The sequence below is a fragment of the Hesperophylax consimilis genome, chromosome 19 (assembly GCF_061612785.1).
Source record: "Hesperophylax consimilis isolate HC1 chromosome 19, BYU_Hcon_1.0, whole genome shotgun sequence".
Taxonomy (NCBI): Eukaryota; Metazoa; Arthropoda; class Insecta; order Trichoptera; family Limnephilidae; genus Hesperophylax; species Hesperophylax consimilis.
In genome coordinates this window covers 30,573,478-30,595,582 of record NC_142854.1, presented here as the reverse complement: position 1 = coordinate 30,595,582, position 22,105 = coordinate 30,573,478, and the positions used below count along the sequence as shown (strand labels likewise).

The window sequence follows — 22,105 nt, the reverse complement described above, 5'->3', positions numbered from 1 at the left end:
GAAGGAAAAAAAAGTGTCTTTAGTCAAGTGTACAGGGTTTTCCAATAAGAGGTGTTATTTTGATATTCAATCGTAAAAGATCAATGATTTCGTTGCTTGTGTGGCACGTAGCGCCGTTTTGTTGAAAGTAAACGTTGTCCAGATCAATACCATCCAATTCCGGCCATAAAAAATGATTAATCATCTCTCGATAGTGCAATCCATTCACCGTAACTGTTGCTCCAGCCTCATTTTCGAAAAAGTAAGGTCCAATGACTCCGCCGGACCATAAAACGCACCAAACAGTCACACGTTGAGGATAGAGAGGCTTTTCAACAATAACTCTTGGGTTTTCCGATCCCCGGATGAGACAATTTTGCTTGTTGACGAAGCCACCGAGGTGGAAATGGGCCTCATCACTCAAGATGATTTGCATTTGATTCACTCAAGTGAATTTTAATAAGTTCAATGTGTTTTTGAAGCGTATATCGTTCCATTTTTATTAATGGTGTAGTTTCTACTTGTCAAATGTCAAAAAATGACAGCTTCAAAAGTAACATCTACCGAAATAGCGGGCTATTCAAAATAACACCTCTTATTGGAAGACCCTTTATTTAGTAAGTTTGCAACTGAAAATATCCACATTCGATAATGCGCTATTGTAATAATTGCTAAGTCTGTTCAGGCAAGAATTCTGCTTAGAGTTCGTATTGCATTGATCCACCCTGAACAGGACACAAGAGCGTGTTGAACGCGCAGGTACATTGAATGGAATATTGTTTAGCAACTCTGGACATTGAATATTATTGTTAACTACTTTATACAGGAATAGTCCATCCTTATGATGCCACCGTACAATCAGTATTTTAGTACAACTTTGCATTTTAACACATGTTGCAGACTTTTGGTAGTTAAATAAATTCTGTATTATTTTTTGTTTTAAGGAAGTAATAAGAGGCTGCATAACGTGTAACGCAAAATTGAACTCAACTGATAATAAAAAAGGTAAGAATTTACATTAATTTGTATTAGTACATTGTCTTTTGTGCCGGTTGCAGGTTCAGAAGTTTCAATTTTAGTTGATGAACTTTTATTGAACGACAAGATTTCTAACTAAAAACTGGACAAATTAAAATTAAATCGTCTGAACCCGTTATTATCCTGCAAATAAACATGAAAATTTGAACCATAGAAAATTCCAATGTGTAGATATGTGTGTTTTGACATTTAGCATTATAGAAGATACCGATAAGTAGATGGGTATGTTATAAAATTTAGTATAATCGTAATTTTCAATGTTGATGGGTGTTTTATCATTTATTACCATAGATAATTGTAATATGTAGAAAGAAGATGTGTTTCAAACACTGCCATATTTATTTATTTAATACAGGCCATGCTGTAGAAACTGCACTGACAGTTAAAAAGACCGGTTTTCAGACTTCTTGCACTGGGTTTAGCAGGGTTTAGTAATAAAATCTGCTAAACCCAGTGCGTGAAAACAGAAAACAGGTTTCTTTAAAAGTCAGTTCAGTTTGTACAGCATGGCTTGTATTAATAAAGCTGGCGGTGGTTTCAAATAAAAGTCACTCATATAATATGTAAACCCCAACAATATGTGTTATTTTCCAGTGGAATGCATACCGGAGAGTGACATAGGTCCCCAACAGAGGGTCAGAGAACTGGAGTTGGAACTGGCGCAGGTCAAATTGGCTCACGTTGAAGCCCAGTGCACCAATCAGGTCAGTATCATCATCCATATCACTGTCATTGAACATTCTCTGCACTGCTGTTTTACAACCTTCGGTTAATATCAAGAATCGCATTCACATTCTATGCACTGCTGTTTTACAACCTTCGGTTAATATCAAGAATCGCATTCACATTTTATGCACTGCTGTTTTACAACCTTCGGTTAATATCAAGAATCGCATTCACATTCTATACACTACTGTTTTACAACCTCTGGTGAATATCCAGAATTGTATTCACATTCTCTGCACTGATGTTTTACAACTTTTGATTAATATCAAGAATCGCATTCACATTCTTGCACTGCTGTTTTACAACTTTCAGTAAATATCCAGAAACGCATTTACATTCTATGTACTGCTGTTTTACAACCTTCGGTTAATATCAAGAATCGCATTCACATTCTATGCACTGCTGTTTTACAACCTTCGGTTAATATCAAGAATCGCATTCACATTCTATGCACTGCTGTTTTACAACCTTTGGTGAATATCCCGAATTGCATACACATTCTCTGCACTGCTGTTTTACAACCTTCGGTTAATATCAAGAATCGCATTCACATTCTATACACTACTGTTTTACAACCTCTGGTGAATATCCAGAATTGTATTCACATTCTCTGCACTGATGTTTTACAACTTTTGATTAATATCAAGAATCGCATTCACATTCTTGCACTGCTGTTTTACAACTTTCAGTAAATATCCAGAAACGCATTTACATTCTATGTACTGCTGTTTTACAACCTTCGGTTAATATCAAGAATCGCATTCACATTCTATGCACTGCTGTTTTACAACCTTCGGTTAATATCAAGAATCGCATTCACATTCTATGCACTGCTGTTTTACAACCTTTGGTGAATATCCCGAATTGCATACACATTCTCTGCACTGCTGTTTTACAACCTTCGGTTAATATCAAGAATCGCATTCACATTCTATACACTACTGTTTTACAACCTCTGGTGAATATCCAGAATTGTATTCACATTCTCTGCACTGATGTTTTACAACTTTTGATTAATATCAAGAATCGCATTCACATTCTTGCACTGCTGTTTTACAACTTTCAGTAAATATCCAGAAACGCATTTACATTCTATGTACTGCTGTTTTACAACCTTCGGTTAATATCAAGAATCGCATTCACATTCTATGCACTGCTGTTTTACAACCTTTGGTGAATATCCCGAATTGCATACACATTCTCTGCACTGCTGTTTTACAACCTTCGGTTAATATCAAGAATCGCATTCACATTCTCTGCACTGTTGTTTTACAACTTTCAGTAAATATCCAGAATCGCATTCACATACTATGCACTACTGTTTTACAACCTTCGGTGAATATCAAGAATCACATTCACATTCTATGCACTGCTATTTTACAACCTGTGTTGTGCTATTTCACCCGCCATGCTAAAGATGGCCCTGTGTTATGGCGAGTGAAGTTATTTCACCCGCCATGCGGTATCGCCGCTCCGAAAACCATTTATTGGATAACCAACACCTTTGCCATAGGTCATCCCAAGTGGTTCACTACTTTTGGTGAATTAGCAGCGGCGCCCGGGTTCTTAGGGTGAGGTGTGTTCAGAATGCGCCTGCCTACCAGCTGCGTGGCGTGCCAGATCGGGAGATGCTGGCGATACCCTTTGACTTACCCTGCTGGTCTCTCTTGATCCATCGCCATGCGCCGCAGCGGGAGGGATAGATTCATGCTTCCGTCACTCCTGGACTCACTGATCCCTAGATTCGTACCCGCCCCTGATACCTTTTTCCTTCCCACAATTTCCTATCCTTCCTTTCTCTAAAAAGACCTTTCCACACAGGATCCCCGAAGATGAAGTATCAGCGTAATTAGAATAAGGAGCCATGGAAAAGCAAAAGAATGAAGGTATTTGAAGCTGTAAATGTATAGATTGTCCTATAACCGTGATGGTGATTGCTTTCCAGGAACTAATGCATCAGCTGAACACGGCCGTATCGGAATACCAGTCTGCCATGGCGAGTCAGAAGCAGTCCTGGCCGCCCTGGCTGTCCAGAACACTGGGTAAGCCCCCGTTCATTCGATAACTTTGTAACAATTCACATTACATCTGAATATTACTCTTTCATCATATGAATTCATTATTTTTTATTTTTTTATTATAATGACTATTTAAACATTGTGCATACAAAATATGATATTAAATATATGTATAGTAAATTGTATTTATTAGTCCTTCTCACTAGGGTCACCTGTGCTGAGGCGGACTAAAGTTATTCAATTCTGTTTTATTTGTTTTCTATGTCATTTTTAATATTTTTTTCAAGAGTTTTTTCATTAATCTCTGTAAGCCAGATTTTTATACTTGATTTGTAATCATTCAAATGTTCTATTCGCTTTATATCAGGGGGAAGGATGTTGTGGAGTTTCTTCGCAAAAAAAATGTAATTTCTTTGTCTGAATGTGGTTTTATGAACTGGAATATTTTTTATGTCACTGTGATTCGACCTTGTTTGATGAAAACGCAGTATTGTAGAGGATTATTGTTGTTCATTTGGTACATCAAAACTATTGAAATTTTCAATCAAAGGCATTCTTATGGGTACTTTCAGTATGGTCTTTATGATTCCTTTTTGAATTGTATTCAGGTTATGTATATACATATATACAGTAGATTCCATTCCTATAATTCGATATTCAATACGAGAATAACATAAAGCGTAATAGATTTTTTTTCATGTCCTTTTTATTTACCACATTTCTCAAATTTTTAAAGAAATATATAAGTTTTTAGGTGATACCTCTGATATGTAGGTCCCATCTAAGATTTTCATCAATTACTACCCCGAGATATTTTATGCTTTGTGACTTTTCTATAATTGGGCATTGACAATGAACATTATTCCATGAGTGGACTGTAAAAATTAATTGTGAACTTGGAAGTTGACACAACTATGGTTGGAGATGGTGAACATGGAGTAAGGAAGGAATCCGACTTACCCTTTGATGTTCTTCAAAGATGTTGATGGTTGGTTTCACTCACAGGAGATATGATTTATTTCATGCACAAGCTTCCATAACATCCAGGTGGATACGAAAGACACTGAGTGAACCGAATATATTCACTGCACAGGCTTTCTACCCTGAGTTGATATCAATAACAGCACTGAACACAAATAGATGTTTTACAACCAGGCTCCATCAATAAACTGGTTTGACAGTTACGTTTATTGTTGTAAAATGTCATACAAACGTGGGTATAGTCTGATAATGACAGGTACTTGTAGGTAAAATAGGATGGGAAAAATTGCAAGGACAATGTTAATGGAAGATTAATAGTTGCGTCAACAATGGCCTTTGTGTAATTTTAGTTTGATTGATTTTACTGGTTGGCCCCTTGAGCTCATTGAAAATTTTATATATTTAGTTTTGCTTATATTAAAGGTAAGTGAGTTAATGTTCAGCCAATTTTGAAGTGTACTAAGCCCCTGTTCAGCCACATAAAATGTTTCGGTCCAGTTTTCTTCTTAAAATAATTTAACGGTATAATCAGCAAAAATGATTTATGAATAATTATTAACAGTGTGATTGACTCACCTACTTTGTTGCAACTCATCCCTTTCAATATCACTTCCCGTAGACTCAGAAATAAATGATTTGCCTTTCCTCAATCAGCACTCCACAAATTATGGGTACCATTTACCAATGTCAGAATTGCAAGACTTGTCAACTCAAGTCAGAATCTTAAATTTTTTGGTGTAAACCTTAATGATTGTTGTCAGTCGTTACGCAAGTAATATTGACGTGACAAAAGTCGTGAACTCCATCAAAACCTTGTTCCTGTCTTGACTTGACGTTATATTTATTGTTTATGTGCCCTATTTTTAACGTCAAGTCATTTTTATTGTTTATGTGCCCTATTTTTAACGTCAAGTCAAGACAGGAACAAGGTTTTGTTCCTGTATTGACGTTATCTTTATTGTTTATGTGCCCTATTTTTAACGTCAAGTCAAGACAGGAACAAGGTTTTGTTCCTGTATTGACGTTATCTTTATTGTTTATGTGCCCTATTTTTAACGTCAAGTCAAGACAGGAACAAGGTTTTGTTCCTGTATTGACGTTATCTTTATTGTTTATGTGCCCTATTTTTAACGTCAAGTCAAGACAGGAACAAGGTTTTGTTCCTGTATTGACGTTATCTTTATTGTTTATGTGCCCTATTTTTAACGTCAAGTCAAGACAGGAACGAGGTTTTGTTCCTGTATTGACGTTATCTTTATTGTTTATGTGCCCTATTTTTAACATCAAGTCAAGACAGGAACAAGGTTTTGTTCCTGTATTGATGATATCTTTATTGTTTATGTGCCCTATTTTTAACGTCAAGTCAAGACAGGAACAAGGTTTTGTTCCTGTATTGACGTTATCTTTATTGTTTATGTGCCCTATTTTTAACGTCAAGTCAAGACAGGAACAAGATTTTGTTCCTGTATTGGCGTTATCTTTATTGTTTATGTGCCCTATTTTTGTCAAAGCATTTATTTTTATTACTTCTACGACTCGTTCTCGGCTTTGGAATGATTTGCCGGCTTCTGTATTTTGTTCCTCTTGCAACTCTCTTCAAGACCCATGTTCACTCCTTGCTCTCTCCAAAAGGACCTTTCACACAGCATCTTCAAAGATGACAGAGGCCCTGAGGAAAATTATTTCCCTCCTGTGTGGAGTTAATGTAAAAATAAAAAAAAGGTACACGTTAGACGACTGAATTTGACATATTATGAATACCGGCAAATTATAAAGCTTGATTTGGTGCTTTCGACTAGTAAAAATAACAGCAGATTATAATAGGAATTGTATGATCGAGCGGCGAATTACTGAGATAGTACTATATTATGTATTCAAATTATATATTTATAAATTTGTATGTATTGTATACTCTGTAACATAGGTCGTGATCAAGACTAAATATCCCCATGCCTCTCCATGAACCATAGATGATTTGTAAGTTAAATATTTTATCATCTTCATTAGCGTAAGATCTGTTGCGGAAAGGAAAAAGGGAATAACCGACATGACTCAATACTAACTCAATATCATTAAACATAATCATGGGCATCCAAATTGGTAGACCAGTCCATCAGGAAACCAAGTGACCGTCTCTCTATCCTCGATTTGTTAATAAATGAATCTGACAATATACAGGCAGCTCGCATTGTAATAATCACTATTTAGTCCTCGAAAATAAATTCTGCCTATGAATTACTAGCCCATTTTACTAGCCTCCGTGTTTCCTCTCCTTCCTCTCCTTAAAAAGACTCACTACACAGCATCCCCAAATATGACACCTGTGTTAATGTAAAAAAAAATAAAAAGGATAAAAAAAATCGTAAATATAAAATTTCCAAAATTTTATATTTTGTTACATTGTTGTGACGCTTTTACAAATGCGTTATAATTTACCCATCTCACTCATTTTTAGCGTCACTAGGCTAGACGGTTCGGTTAAAAACTAACATTCAGATCCTGTTCTGAAAAGTCCCACAATGGACGGCATTGCAGTGCGTTTCCTTACTTTAACGAACTTTAATTTTCTGCGTAGGGACTTTGGATTATTTCAATGTGCGCTCTTCGGCGGTAAATATACGACTAACGTCGTAGTTTATTCGGGGCATTCTCGTACTCTCCTGGAGACAAAAATATGGCCACGCGGTTCACCTCTAGCTCGTCCAAATGATATCCAGGTTTCATGTCAGGGCAAGTCTATCACTTGGGATGTCTATGATTATAATCACTGTTCAGTTTGGTAGTCACTCTCTGATCTGTATCTCCAAAATACCAGGAAAAAAGACAGAATAGTACACAACTGATAACTGTTGAATTCGGCAGCCACCAATTGTCTGGAGCACTAAAAAAACCCTTGACTCCGTGCAGAAACGGGCGGTCCATTTGATTAATTCCCCTCTCTTAAAAAACAAATTGCAATCTTTAGAGCACAGCCTTCAGGTGGAATGCTGTGCTTGTTCTACTGGTAATTAACGCCAGTAACGCCAAACGCGCATCCATCATTTGTACATGATTGACATTTGTCACATGAGAACGGGTCATTTCTACAAATCGTTATTATATTCAACAGCATTGGAACGACTTGCCACCCTCTGTGTTTCCTCAAAAAGATACTCCACACACCACCCCCAAAGATAACTTTTTTTTTCTTTAATAGGGCGGAGACGGTTTACAAGTAGTTCCCGTGAGCACTTAGGCCATAGGCCCATTGTGCTGTCTCCCATTTTACCTCAATCCTTTAACAAAAACCTGTCTTCTGGTTCTACTGTATGTCTCCCCAGGTATCTGAGCCTAGTTCCCACCAGGGCAGGACATTGGCACCGTAGGTGAATTGGAGTCTCTTCATCCTCTTCACATTTCCTGCATCTATTGGTGTTTTCCACTCCCAATATCTGCATGTGTCTCCTGAGATGGCAGTGTCCCGTTAGTAGTCCTACCAGTTCCCTCAGCGAGTTTCTGTCCATATCGAGTAGTTTCTTGGTTCGTCTAAGGTCTGGTCCTTTTATGAGTACTTTGGATTGTCTCATTCCAGGTGCCCTCTCCCATTCTTTGCGGTGCTGGGATTTGACCCACCTATCAATATGTAATTTGGTGTGGCAAGCTGCTACTCCTACAGCCGGCTCAGATCCTACAAGTGGTGCTTTCGCCCCTTTGCTTGCTAGTTCGTCAGCCCGCTCGTTGCCCTCAATACCTCTATGTCCTGATACCCAGATTAGGGTTATTTTATTGATGGTAGCGAGTTCTATTAGAAAAGTCGTGCATTCCATCACCAGTCTGGAGTCACATCGGTTACTCCCCAGTGCCATTAGGGCTGCCTGGCTATCAGAACATATGCTTATGTTCTTATTCCTGTATCCGATACGTATATTCTCCTGTGCGCAGGCCAAGATGGTTTCCATCTCAGCTTGAAACACACTACAGTGTGTTCCTAGAGGTATACTGAGTTCCCTCTTGGATCCCTGCAGACAGACTCCGGCCCCTGTTCCCTCCTCCATCTTGGACCCATCTGTGAACCAGATTAGTTCCTGTTTGGAGGTAGGACCTGGAACCGTATCCCATTCCTTCTTTGTATGGTAGATCACCCCAAACTGCCGTCTTTTTTAAGATTTATTTTTTTTTTTTTTATTTTTATTTTTTTTTTTTATATTAACTCCACACAGGAGGCCCTGAAGAAAATAATTTCCCTCAGGGCCTATGTCATCTTTGGGGATGCTGTGTGGAGGGTCTTTTTGTGGAGAGGAAGGAGTGAACATGGGTCTTGAAGAGTCCCATGTTGTAGGAGGGAGGAAACGCAGAGGCCGGCAGTTCGTTCCACAGCCGATCTGTTGAACTTAAGAACGAATCGTAGAAGCGACCCGTTCTCATGTGACAAATGTCAACCGTGTACAAATGTTGGGCGCGCGTTTGGCGTGTATCCCGACTACGCACCGGTGCCGAAGGGATCAATGACGCTAGTTCCTCAGAGCATCTTCCATTGTAATACCGATAGAACAAGGACAGCATACCTACCCGACGCCTGTGCTCTAAAGATTGCAGTCCGTTTGTTAAGATTGGGGAATCTATCAAACGGACCGCCCGTTTCTGCACAGAGTCAAGGGTTTTTTTCAGGTATTTAGGGGCTCCGGACCAGAGATGGCTGCCAAATTCGACAGTAGGGCGCACTTGCGATTTGTACAGGGTCAGCAGTTGTGTACTATTAAAGTATCTGCGGGCCCTGTACAGTACGCCCAGCTTCTGAGAGGCCAACTTTACTCTGGCTTCGATGGAGCCCCCGTACCTGAGCTGGTCACTTATAGTTACACCAAGCATATCAATGGAAGGCCTGTTCGGAAGATTGCTTCCGTCGAAGGAGACTAGATTATCATTTGGATCCCTTTTAGACGTAATCAGACAGGATTGGGTCTTTGAAACATTAAATTCGAGTAATTAAAGTTAAATTAAAGTAATCGGCTTATTTGCCGTCCTGCTTCATTCCAGCTGTTGGGCTAATTGCCCTCAGTCTTGTTCCGATCTCTGATAATAATATAGGCCCCGAGGAAAATTATTTTCCCTATGGCATCTTGTGTTGAATCGTACGTCTTTTACGAAAAGAGCCGTTCGTTTGATAGATTCCCTCCTCTTAACGAACGGATTGCGATGTTTAGAGCACAAGCTTCAGGTGTGAATGGTGTCTTTGTTCTACCAGTATTTCAATGGGAGATGCTCTATATAACTTGTATTGATCCTTTTGGCACTGGTGCACAGTCGGAAAACACCCCAAGCGCGCATCCAGCATTTGCACACGGTGGTTGAAAATTTTTGTCACATGAGATTTAAAAGATTGCTTTTATTCTACACTCCTGGTGTGATTTTTTGCTTTTCTTTTTGTGTGGTATTTTACACTAACAATGCATTTTATACTCCCGCAGATCAGTGAAAAATCACCAATCGAAATTAGTATTTTTAATTTTATTTGTCAGAAGATTTCAGTTGAATAGAACACCAAATAATACCAAATTACTAAACAAAATTACATATCCAACAAGCTTCAATCAAGCTGCAAATACAACATTTGGGCAACAATGCTTCCTATAATATGGCACTAAACTCTACAATGAAATCCCACTCTCATTCAAAACTGATAAGAACATTATAACATTCAAATCTCAAATAAAAGGTGGATACAAAACATAGGATAGATCAGAAATGGAAAATATACTCACACCAAATACAGACTAAAACCGAAATCACTCAACTGCACTAAAAAACGTCACATTTTGTATTTATAATTACTTATATTATCCATAAAACTAAATTTTAATAAAATTTAAATGAAATCCTCAGCACGGGAGATCCCAGTGAGGATATCATTATCTTTATATGTTACAAAAAAAGGAAGATAATAAAACACTTATTATTAAAACTAATTTGTAATTTTGAGTTATCATGCCATGTTGCGCCTCCTCTTTCTTTAGCCAAAGTTTCGGACAGCAATACAGTTTCCATCATCAGGGCAAATGTGTAGATTGTGGTGAAGTGTGTGTTTATGTATGTAGAAGTTATATGTTCTCTTAGGGCCGATATTTCAGTATAATAATTAGTTCAATTGATGTGGGTTTCTGTGTTTAGTTTTGGTGCAGCCATCAAGTACCACAAATTATTAAGCTTAGTCCCGTCTTTTCTATTAATATTAATGGAGTTTTTGTGGATTTCGATTTCCTCCGTAGTTAAACGTGCTCGATGCGTTTTGGGTTATTTAGGTTATTTCATTAGATTAACAATGTAGATTGTTTTTTATTTGTTGTGTGTGCTAACATTATGGTATGGAATTGCACTGAGATATTTTTAATCTTTTTTGGGAACTTTCAATAAATGTTTTAAAATATTTCTAAAAATGTATCAAAATTTAAGAAATGGTTAAAACAAAAGCAAAAATACTGCCAATTCAGATGATGAAACAGACCATGAATTTGCTTTGATCTCTAACTCCTCAGGCCTCTGTCATATTTTGCCAGAAGGTCAAAGTATTTCCGCCCTGTAGTAAAATTCAAATAAATAGAATATTTCTGAAAGTATTTTTGAAAACTAAAACTGCTTTAGAAAGGTGATAAAACACGCTTTTTTTATTTATTAATATAAATAAAAACATAATTTTTGATTAAGAAAATTTTCAATAAAAACAAAAATTTTATCTAAAGATTTTCCTGTCACAAAATTAAAAAAAAAAAAAAAACTTGGATTTTATTAGACAAAATAATTAATTAAAATTTCACAAAGTTCAATAATTTTTCTTCAAATTGCATTCGGAACATATAATATTTGGCTAATTTATATAGCACCGTTTTCGTGAAAAATCACCTCAAGGGCGCTGTACAAATACATTTATTAAATAATTAATACATGGTTATTAATAATTGTCGACAAGTGAGGCATGGAATTGGCAGAGAAAGGATGAGAGTAGACTGAATGTTGTAGAAATGAGATCCCTGAGGCGTATGTCTGGTAAAACCATGTAAGAAATAAGATCAAGAAAGGGACGCTTAGATGGTTTGGGCATGTAGAGCGAATGAGCGAAGAAAGGAGTGTAAGGAGAATATACGCTGCAAATGTGAATGGTAGTAGAAGTCGGGGATGCCCGAGGAAGACATGGCACGACCAAGTGAAGCAGATACTTGAGTCTGGCCATGTCGAGAGTCAGAATAATAGAATAGTACATATGGATGTGAATGAGGCTAGGAGTGTGAGTTGTTTGGCGATCCGTCCTCTCTGCCTACCCCTGCGGCGAAACGGCCTGATGGTTAGTTAATTAATACTAGAACTACTGACTTAAAACTAGTGACTTACATCTAAGACTTATATCTAGTGACTTACGACTGAGGCCTATAACTACTATCTTAATGACATATATATATTTACATAAGTAGAAACATAAACTAACATTAATAATTCAATTTTACTAGCCCCAGAAGAAGGAGGAAGTTCTAAAATATGAGGGAGTTTTTATAATTAATTTTAGAACACGGGTGCAAAATAGGTCCAATTGGTTAGCTCGATATACAGGGTGTCCGGAAACTCGTAGTACAAGCGGGAAACTGGTGAATCTACATCACATTTGGAGTCGATTTTGTAGTATATTTTTTTTTATTTGAGCTTTCGTTATCGAGTAAATCGAGTTTGAAGTTGATTTTTTTTATTTTTTTATTTTTATTTTTTTAATCAAATTCTTATAAATTATTACTGAAGATCAAAGTACCCAACTAATTAAAACTATTTGAAAGTAAAACAAATGAAGAAACTCGGATTTGAAGCATTATTTTGAAATCACCCTTCATTTAACCCGGTGTAATCATAAAATATTTCTGCTCTGCAGGGTTAAAACATCTGTTATTCAACCCTAAACACCAGAAAAAACTTTAACCCTAAAATAGCCGAAAAATATTTTTTTTTGGTTTTTTTTTTTTTTGAAAATGCTCAAATCAAAAAACTTTATGTTTTTTTGGGTTCCCCATGTGGTGTAGATTCTCCAGTTTCCCGCTTGTACTACGAGTTTCCGGACACCGTGTATAGTGGTACTCCACTACTTGACTCGAACGTTATTCTAGAAGTTTCCAAACAAGCTTCTTGGATATTCTTTTATTTTTTTAATATTTGTTTCTGTAGCAACTAGAATGTTCGAGAATGTTTTATTTTCCACCTAGATAAGCGACAACGCGAACGAAATGATCAGTACAGTACCAGCAACTGCGACATCGAGATCGAATTATTTTGCCTACGTGACGCGCTTCGGAATATTCTCGAACCTTCCTTCCGTAAATCATTTTGTTGTATTTTCTACGTTTATTAATTGATTTCAGATGTATTATTAAAAACCGCTTCAGCCAAATTTCGTAGTTATTTATTAATAAAAAGAATACCGAACATAAATACAGATATATATCTTAAATGAATGAATGAAATTAATCATCGATCTTTACTGCATTTAGATGGTTCATCTGCCAACAATTAAACCGATTAACGTGTTCTGTTCCCACTAATATTGTCCATGGTTTCGTAAAGGTGCACATTTAATTTTTTTCTGTGGTTATCTTCTGCATTTGAGATACCTCGATCAAATGATAAACAGACCAAATGAGTTATTCCCAAAAGCAATCAAATTAGAATGAAGGGTAAGAATAATTTTTTTTAATTCCAGGTTCGATAAAAGAGGCAGCGCAAAACTCCCGGCCGACATTCCAGACCTACCTCTCGAGCAACTTCACGTCCGTGGACCAGCCGTACCCGCCCGTCGCGCCGATCCGCCGCCAGGACAGCTTCCCGCTGACCAGCCAGCTCCATCATCAGATATCCTCGGAGCAGGCCGCCCACCGGAGGGGATCCGAGCCCCCCAACAGCCCCGGGATCCTCAGACCCAAGGACAAACGCCATTCCATGCTCGCCGACTATTCTAAGCCCGATAGGAGGAATAATTGCGAGACCGAAAATCGCTCACGGAGATCCGTGGGACAGGAATTTAACCATCTGGGTGGAAACCCGTCCATTGAATAATGTGTAACAACACTTTTTTTATTGTAAATATTATTCTTTTTTTTTTATGATTTAAACCCATCACTCTCCTAGTCTTAATGTATGACTAGCATAGACATCGAAATTGATAGACTAGACCATCAGGAAAAGAGGAACAAACCAAATTGCACGGAGTGGGGAGGTGGCGTGACCATCTCCCCTTCTGTGATGTGTCAATAAATGAATCTGACAGTATACAGGCAACTCGCATTGTAATATCTCTATTAAATCCACGAAAATAAAATCTGCTAACGAATTACCAGTCCTTTTTACAATGGCGCGCAAATTGCCGACTGAGTAATAAAAAACTTAACTACAAATCCCAAATCTAATATAACTAATATTTAGTTAGATGCTGGTATAATTTACCCATCTCACACATTTTTAGCGTCGCTACACTGGTCTGTTCGGTTAAAAGCAAATATTCAGATCTTGCGCGGAAAAGTTCCACAATTGACTACGCTGCAAATCGTTGCCTTACTTTAGCAAAATTTACTTTTCTGCGCAGGGTTTTGGTTATTTTAATGTTTGCATTTCGGCGGTCAACGTACAACTGATGTTGTAGTTTATTCGAAGCATTCTTGATGCCTAAAATATAGTCGAAATGATAACCAGATTTCGTGTTAGGGCAAGTCTATCAAATTGGGATGTCTATGATGGCAAGTCAACAATTTGCATTTTTGAGTTAATAATGCCGAAATATTGAAAACATTATTAAATACCCGCTCAAAAACTATCACATCTCTTAACGAATGGTACACAATTTCTTCTTTACCGGAATTACAACTCTGAATTCAATTTTCTCAGAATGCCATTTTTTGACACGTCTAACAAGAAGGATGCAAAATCCCTGAAATTTCACTTAAACCTAATATTGTGCCGATAGAATCCGTGTGATGGAATAGATTGCATTGAAAAGGTTAAAAAGTGAATAGTTTGAAATGATATTAATTTTTGGACATCAGTTTATATTATTAATATGCGTTATAAAGACCGAAACATCCAACGTAAGTACCCGATACTCGACGATTCAAGTCTCTTGGCCACTATACAAGGTGTATCGGCACGTACCCGACAAACTTTAACCAGCTATTCCTTAGCATATTTGGAGTAAAAAATCTTATGTGCACTTTTCTGTCCGGTAACGTTTTTTTTTTAATAAAAAATTTACTATTCATATTTTCACCACATGTCACCACTGTTTTATCCTTTGTCAAAGTTTGAAAACCCATCCGGCAATATTTTATTCGAATTCCGTTGAATAATGTACGTGTGTACCTATATTGGCGCGCTTTTACAATCACATCGAAATGGCACGGCACCATACGTCTCATTTTTAACTATTATTATTTAGTGTGTGCGAAAGAGCGAAGACGCTTTTCGACATACTTGCTTATAACAGCTGTTGAACACGAAAAGCAATGCCAATGACAGTGATGTAGTGTGGAAATTTTTAATTTTTTTGTTTTTAATGCTACCGGACAGCAAAGTGCCCATAAATTTTTTTACTCCAAATGTGCTAAGGAATAGCTGGTTAAAGTTTGTCGGGTTAGTGCCGATACACCCTGTATATCGGCGTCGGGGTTTGTACACAGGCACACATTACCCACGTCTTCATTACCCACGTCTTGTAAACTCGTCGGTGTCGCCATTCTCCTTCGACCAGCCGGTCGATGTCGTTACCACCCACATCGTCGAGTTGTTAATAAATATGTCCTCATCGTCAGTTGTATCAGACATTTTGTAACGAAAACCGGTCAGCAAAAAATGACTGGTACAGCGTACAGTGAGTGGGGTAATGAAAGTTATTTTTGATTTTTCGAAAGTTGTTTGCAACGTGAACACGCAACATTAGTATCGGGTACTTGCGTATTCTTATGGAAAGTCTATTACGTTTTTCATTAGCAGTCACATATTGATTTACAGACTTCTATGAATGCCGCTTCACTATTGTGATAAATTTGGCGTGTATTGTTGGAATGCAGTCTATCGGAGTCTTTGATATTATCAGATCGACATACTTTTAAGTGCAGTCGGTGGCAGCGTTACTTTCGCTGAAGAGTAAACCAGTTATTAAGTCTAGCCAGAATTAAGCTTAATTTTTTCCCGTTACAGTGAAACTTCTATTTATCGTTTGTGCATGGTGCTTTTGAAATTAACTGCGAATAATAGATGCGGAAATATAGTAAAAAGCTGTACACATTGCGCATATAAAATTAATGTCTCGTAATAAAAATGTTATGATTCCTTGAACACTTGGCAACATCAAAACGTTTTTCAGTCTGATTTTTTTTCTTTGTTTCGACAATTTTTAATCTTTCTTGAAGAGTAAGCAATTTTTCACCGAATGGTTCATTTTTAAGATTGAACCGCTCAAAAACTAGACGGTGAAAAGATAACCGCACGTGCACCGCTGTGTTTAAATATCTAACGACAACTAATGTCAGATGCGGACGCCGGCTGCGATCGATCGAGTAAAATAATACAAAAACTGCGTGCTTTAAACGATTAATGCGGTAAAACAATGAATAGAGGAACGATTTATCCATATAAAAAATAATTTCATAGGCTAACTGTTCAGTATCTGCAGAGTTTTTTTTAACCACAATATTATGTAGTAAATAAATGATTTTTTTTTTCGGAAATCCGTTTATGTGAAATCTGATTTCCCCATTGCTCTCATAAACTGATTTCCACATCAGTGCTTATAAGTGATATTATTTATTTTATTAAGCTAGTAATTATTTATTAATGATTTCATTTTGTATTATAACTTATACTGGTCAACCTCTTAGGTAGGGAAATTTTATGCCATTTTTTTTCTTGTTGCCATTATTTTGTTAATGGATTATATACTTTTTCTTATGATTGTAGTCTTATAAGATAGACTTTAAATACGGACACATTTAATGGAGTTCTGCAGGTGTATGCATCACTGTCCAGGCACATCTCTCTCTATGCTTAAAGTAAAATTAAGGAAGTTTAGACGCAAATGCGTTAGTTACATTTTTTTATTGTATTTTGTCTGTCAGAATTGAAAATATATATTTTCAACACACGTTAACAGCTGGCATATATATTGTGTCATAACTAACAATTATTATATATATCTTTCCCACTGTCATGTAATTGACATGTTATTTCCATCACTGCCATATTATGCTATTTCTCTCATGTAACTGGCGTAATAATATTGACATAATATTATTTGTATCTGTCACATAACTGACATTGTTGTGGAACGGACATGTTATTTCCATCACTTTACATGCTGCCGTGTTATGCTATTTCTCTTGTGTAACTGACATATTACCGGCATAATAACTTTCACATAACAGGCATAGTCATGTTAGTGACGTGTTATTTCCATCACATTACATACTGCCATGTTATGCTATTGCTCTCGTGTAACTGGCATATTACTACTGACATGGTACAACTGTCACATATAAGACATAGTAGTGGAACTGACATGCTATTTCCATGACATTACTGACATCATGTAACTGTCACATGACAGACACTGTTGGCATTTCTATCATGTAACTGGCATACTACTGACATTATAATATAACTGTCATGTTATTCTATTGACATTTCTCTCATATGGCTGGTATATTACTGACATTGTGTAACAGAAATTGTCAATGCAACTCACCTGTAAATTTATGTCGTGTAATTTTGTTGGCATTTCTATCATGTTACTGTCATGTTTATACAATTGTCACACAACAGACATTGTCACAGAATTAAACATACTATTTTGATCATATTACTGCCATGTTATTCTATTGACGTTTCTCTCATGTAACTGTCACATTACTGACATCATGTAACTGTCACTAAACTAAATACCACAATGCAACAATAATTACATTAGCCACTCAATCATAATTAGATATATTGTATTTTTATTTGTCATAACGTATAACACAATGTTTTTAATGAATATTAAACAAATGTGTTGGCTTTCTGTAGACGATTACCTGTAAAAAGTTATAAGGAATATATATATAGACATGGTGTGCAGATATTTTGTTATTTTGGTTTGATATTATTGCCGCAAGTAGGAAACGAATGCATATTAAAGATAAAACTGTGATTGGCAAAGGTTGGAAAAAGATGAGCCTAAATTAAATTTTTATTTGTAATAAATAATTCTATGTTATTGCGATCGACTGGAAAAAAGAGATGTATGTATATTTTGCAATATAGGAAGCGAAAATCTCAAATTTTCATAGTTTTTAATAATTATGTGTGCTATGTTTGATGTACAGAAGAGGTGTTTTGTAGAACCCCTACAGAATTTAAAAATCATAATGTTTTTTTCTATTTTTCATTAATGAGTTGTTGATGCTTTCAGTATTGCCCTGGTATTGAATACCATTCTGAACGGAAACATTGCTTGGATTGGCTTTAACCACGTTTTGTCACCAGATCTCCCACTTCTTCTTGGGGATGCCATAGTCTCACCGGCTCCTAACAGTTTAAATACTTGTGCGGTATTCGCATAAAAGCTATATTTTTATGATATTAATACTATTAACGTCTGTTGTACATACTCACTTCACATGCTAGCTACAAACGTAAGTGCTGCCATCTATAAATTTTTTAGTTTTCACAAAAAAATATTTATTTCAAGCAATTATTTTGAAATTTTTTTAGTATATTATGGATGAATGAATGTAAATTTAATATAATATTATTTAAAACATTGTAATCTCAGCAAATTAATTTGGTAGCTTTTGGGCATGATAGATAGATGTCAGGTAATGTAATGTTTTGCTATCGAGTTAATTTAGGTTCGGTTACGTAATTAGTCTATTTTTGATCACGTGTCATACAAAATGGAGAATATTTTTAATATTATACCGGTAACCAATAGTTTTTTCGTAATATAATAATATTATATTTCAAAATGTGAGTCAAAGTGTTAGATTTAATTTTAAGAATATTCCTTAGGTTATATAACTGTATTTAATGTAAACATTGATTTAAATTTAAATATGCCATAACTTTAAATTAATTGCATTCTACAGTATTAATATAACCTCTAAACACAATATTAACTTCGTGGAGTAATTTTAACCATCGTAGAAATAGGTGTAAAAATATTCAGCGTATAAAATTTAAGGACACTTTTTGTTTTGATTTTGATGGCTTTATAGGTGTCGTAAGCAGTGCGGTCGTACAACGGGTTTCCAATGATTTCCGGACGCCCAAAAAAAATAATCTAATTTCCGGAAATCTGTTTTTAAATAAACTTTTACTTTATTTTAATTTTAAAAGAGATAAATGTAGCTTCAATATTATATTAACATGTTCATTGGTTTCAAAATGGAATTTTAATCAATGAGAATTAAGCATTGTATGAGAAAATTCGGTTTCCATAAATATTTAGCAATTGAAGACAATATTAGCGACTCTAAGGAAAATTTGAAACAGACAAATCAGAAAAAGATTCTGTCGTATCTGAGATTCCTAGAAGTTATTCCAAAAATATTGTTAAAATAAGATTTAAAAATCTATAATCTATCAAATGTATGCTTGAAAATAATTTTTATAATTGCATACAGTATTTGAAGTTTTATTTTTGATGGAAATTCGTTTTTACAGAATTTGATCTCATAAAATCATTTATTTCCACGTCATTGCTATCGATGATTTTTTATTGTTGGAAATCCGTTTTTTTTTACAGAAATTGGCCTAATATATTGATTTCCACATCAGTTTTACCGATGATTTTGTTGTTGGAAATCCATTTTAACAGAAATAAGTCACATAAATTGATTTTCACGTAGTGCTATCGATGATTTTTGTTGTTGTTTTGTTGGAAACCCGTTTATGGAAATGGCTCTGCAGTAAGGATTAATGACAAATGACTTTTCTACACTTAGCCAGAGAGAAATTTGATATAATACAGTAATGAATTAGCAGTTTAACCGACCTGTGTTCTTAAGCTTTTCCAGCCAAGTTATGACAAAATTAGATATAATGCAAAATAAACTAATTTCCGTTTTAGTAAGCTGTATTTTTAATTGATGGTAAATTATACTGTAAATGGAATAAAACTTCAATTTCATATTTTTCTACCATTTAATGTACCTACTCCAAAAGTAATAAACGTAAGTTGTAAAAATGAATCGCTTTGGTAAGCAAAATTTAGCAATTTGTGTAGAATATACATAGTATGTAATTTGTTAGCAAACACACGATTTTCTTTATATTTTTACTAACTTAAGTCTTTAGGACTTTCTGCAGAGTTTTACAAAATCAGATGTAGACAGCAATTTTCCTCTTATTTCGAATGACAAGAGTACAAAATTTCATCAAGAAGTATCAATGGGTGGAAAAAGGAGGCTGTTTTTCGAAATCTTACGTAAACAGTGACCTTCCTCTTGTTTTGAAGGTCAAGTGTGCAAAATTTCATCAATCTCTGAATAAAACTAGATTTTTATATAAAAAACAAACCCACCGACAAAGATTCTCATCCTTATATGTTCAAAATATAAGATTTCATAAACCTAACCTCAAAATAGTTTTTTTTTTTTCTTCCGTGGTTGTTCACTAGAAACTAAACTTTGGATTGACAAACTTAACTTTATAGTCTGGGGAGTCGCCGTGGTATTTAAATAATAAATAGCCGTCACGTCAGCCTGGCAAATGTGAAATATCAAAATTGATTTTTATTGAAGGAAGTGAAATGAAAGTAAACAAGTCATTATATTTTTGATAGTAAAACAAATTAAAAATTTATCATCATTTAGAACTAGACGGATATCCCGCAGATACGCAAGAGTCAGTTTTTTAAGTTCCCCTTTTGGCAGTCTGTAAAGTTAAGTTTGTCAAGCTGTGTTACACTTCTGTTAGTATTATGATGTATTTGTTAGTAATTGTCACTAGCCCGCCATCTATGTAAGAAAGCAAAAATCACACATCAAAGACTATGTTTTTTGTCTATGCTTTTCACAATGTTTTTGGTGTTGAACTAATGAAGACCTATTTCTTGAAGCGTCATTATTTAAAATAATGTTTTAACTAGTCAGATGATCTTAAATGATTGATTAACACACTTGTGACGGGTTGTCGCTAGAATTTACATTGACGTCATTTGAATTAGTCGTACTAAGGTTAAAGAGTTTCAAATTTGGTCACATTTGCTGACTTGTCGATCAGTACTATTTTGAATGTTTGACATTTAAACGGTTTTATCTAGAGAAGGAAAGCGAAAAGAAGCAGAGAATCGAGGTATTTATCGGAGACCGTTTAATGTCAAACATTCAAAGTGGGGTTAATCGTCGATCAAACGTGACGGGGATTGAAACAGACCGATAAAATTGTGTTGTTGGCATATCTGTGTCCGTAAAAGTAAGGTCAGTTTTTCCTTACTTCTGCTGCAATCAATTACAATCAAAATTTTCATATATCGAAGCTTTTTCTCAAGCATGTTTTGGATAAAGTTTTATGGGTAAACGTAACGTACGTTAAAGTTACTTCCAAAAAGTGTATTTTTATGAAACAAACAAACTAACGCCATCTATGAATGCGTATATTTTAACGTACATTACGTTTGACGTCAATAGAAAAATACCAAATAATTATAAGCAATAATTACTCGCCTGAAATATCAATACAAGTTGAAAATATCTCCCGAGTAAAAATTGAACCCGCACCTTCTGATGCACGATCAAGTGCTCTGGACCACTGAGCTACGTCGGCTTATTTCCAATGCGCCAAATAATTCAATATGTACTAATACTTCAGTCAACAATTACTGCTATTATATTTTTTCACCTGTAAACAACCAACTTTATTTTTGTAGGAAAGGCTTTGTTAGTGCTAAATTTCTCACTAGATGGCGTCGAAACATATTATATCTACATTTGTAATTTGTATTGATATTTCAGGCGAATAAATTATTGCTTATAATAATTTGTTATGTATAAAAATACTTAATACGAAAAATATTGCTAATTCAAACAAAAAAATTGGTGAAAAATACAATTTAAGATTTTATTTTTATCATTAATCAATCCCTCCATTTTTACCAGCTAAAATAAAAATTCTCTCTGTTTTTAATTATAATTTTAAGATTTCCTTTTGTAAAACGTACTGAAATTAATATATATAATATTATATTTTATTTAATATGTACAAACCATTAAGGCAGTCTAGGCTTTAAGTTAAAAAACTTTAAATTCTCGAATTATCTTTTCTGTTACGTTTCAACTTTATTTATCTTGTCGTAGTAAAAAAAAAAATCTTATTTATATTATATTGTT

General features: G+C 35.3%; 1 protein-coding gene across 1 annotated transcript in view; it reads left to right on the top strand.

Annotated features, from left to right (window-relative positions):
* The window catches only part of GAPcenA (GTPase activating protein and centrosome-associated), a 106,840-nt gene extending 90,443 nt beyond the window's left edge, over window positions 1-16,397 (top strand). Inside the window, exons 21-24 of the mRNA XM_089643436.1 lie at window positions 924-984; window positions 1,612-1,721; window positions 3,689-3,785; window positions 13,453-16,397. Coding sequence (XP_089499562.1) covers window positions 924-984; window positions 1,612-1,721; window positions 3,689-3,785; window positions 13,453-13,805 — 621 coding nt within the window. The 3' untranslated portion in view covers window positions 13,806-16,397. The remainder of the gene's footprint in view (window positions 1-923; window positions 985-1,611; window positions 1,722-3,688; window positions 3,786-13,452) is intronic.
* The last annotated feature ends 5,708 nt before the right edge of the window (window positions 16,398-22,105 follow it).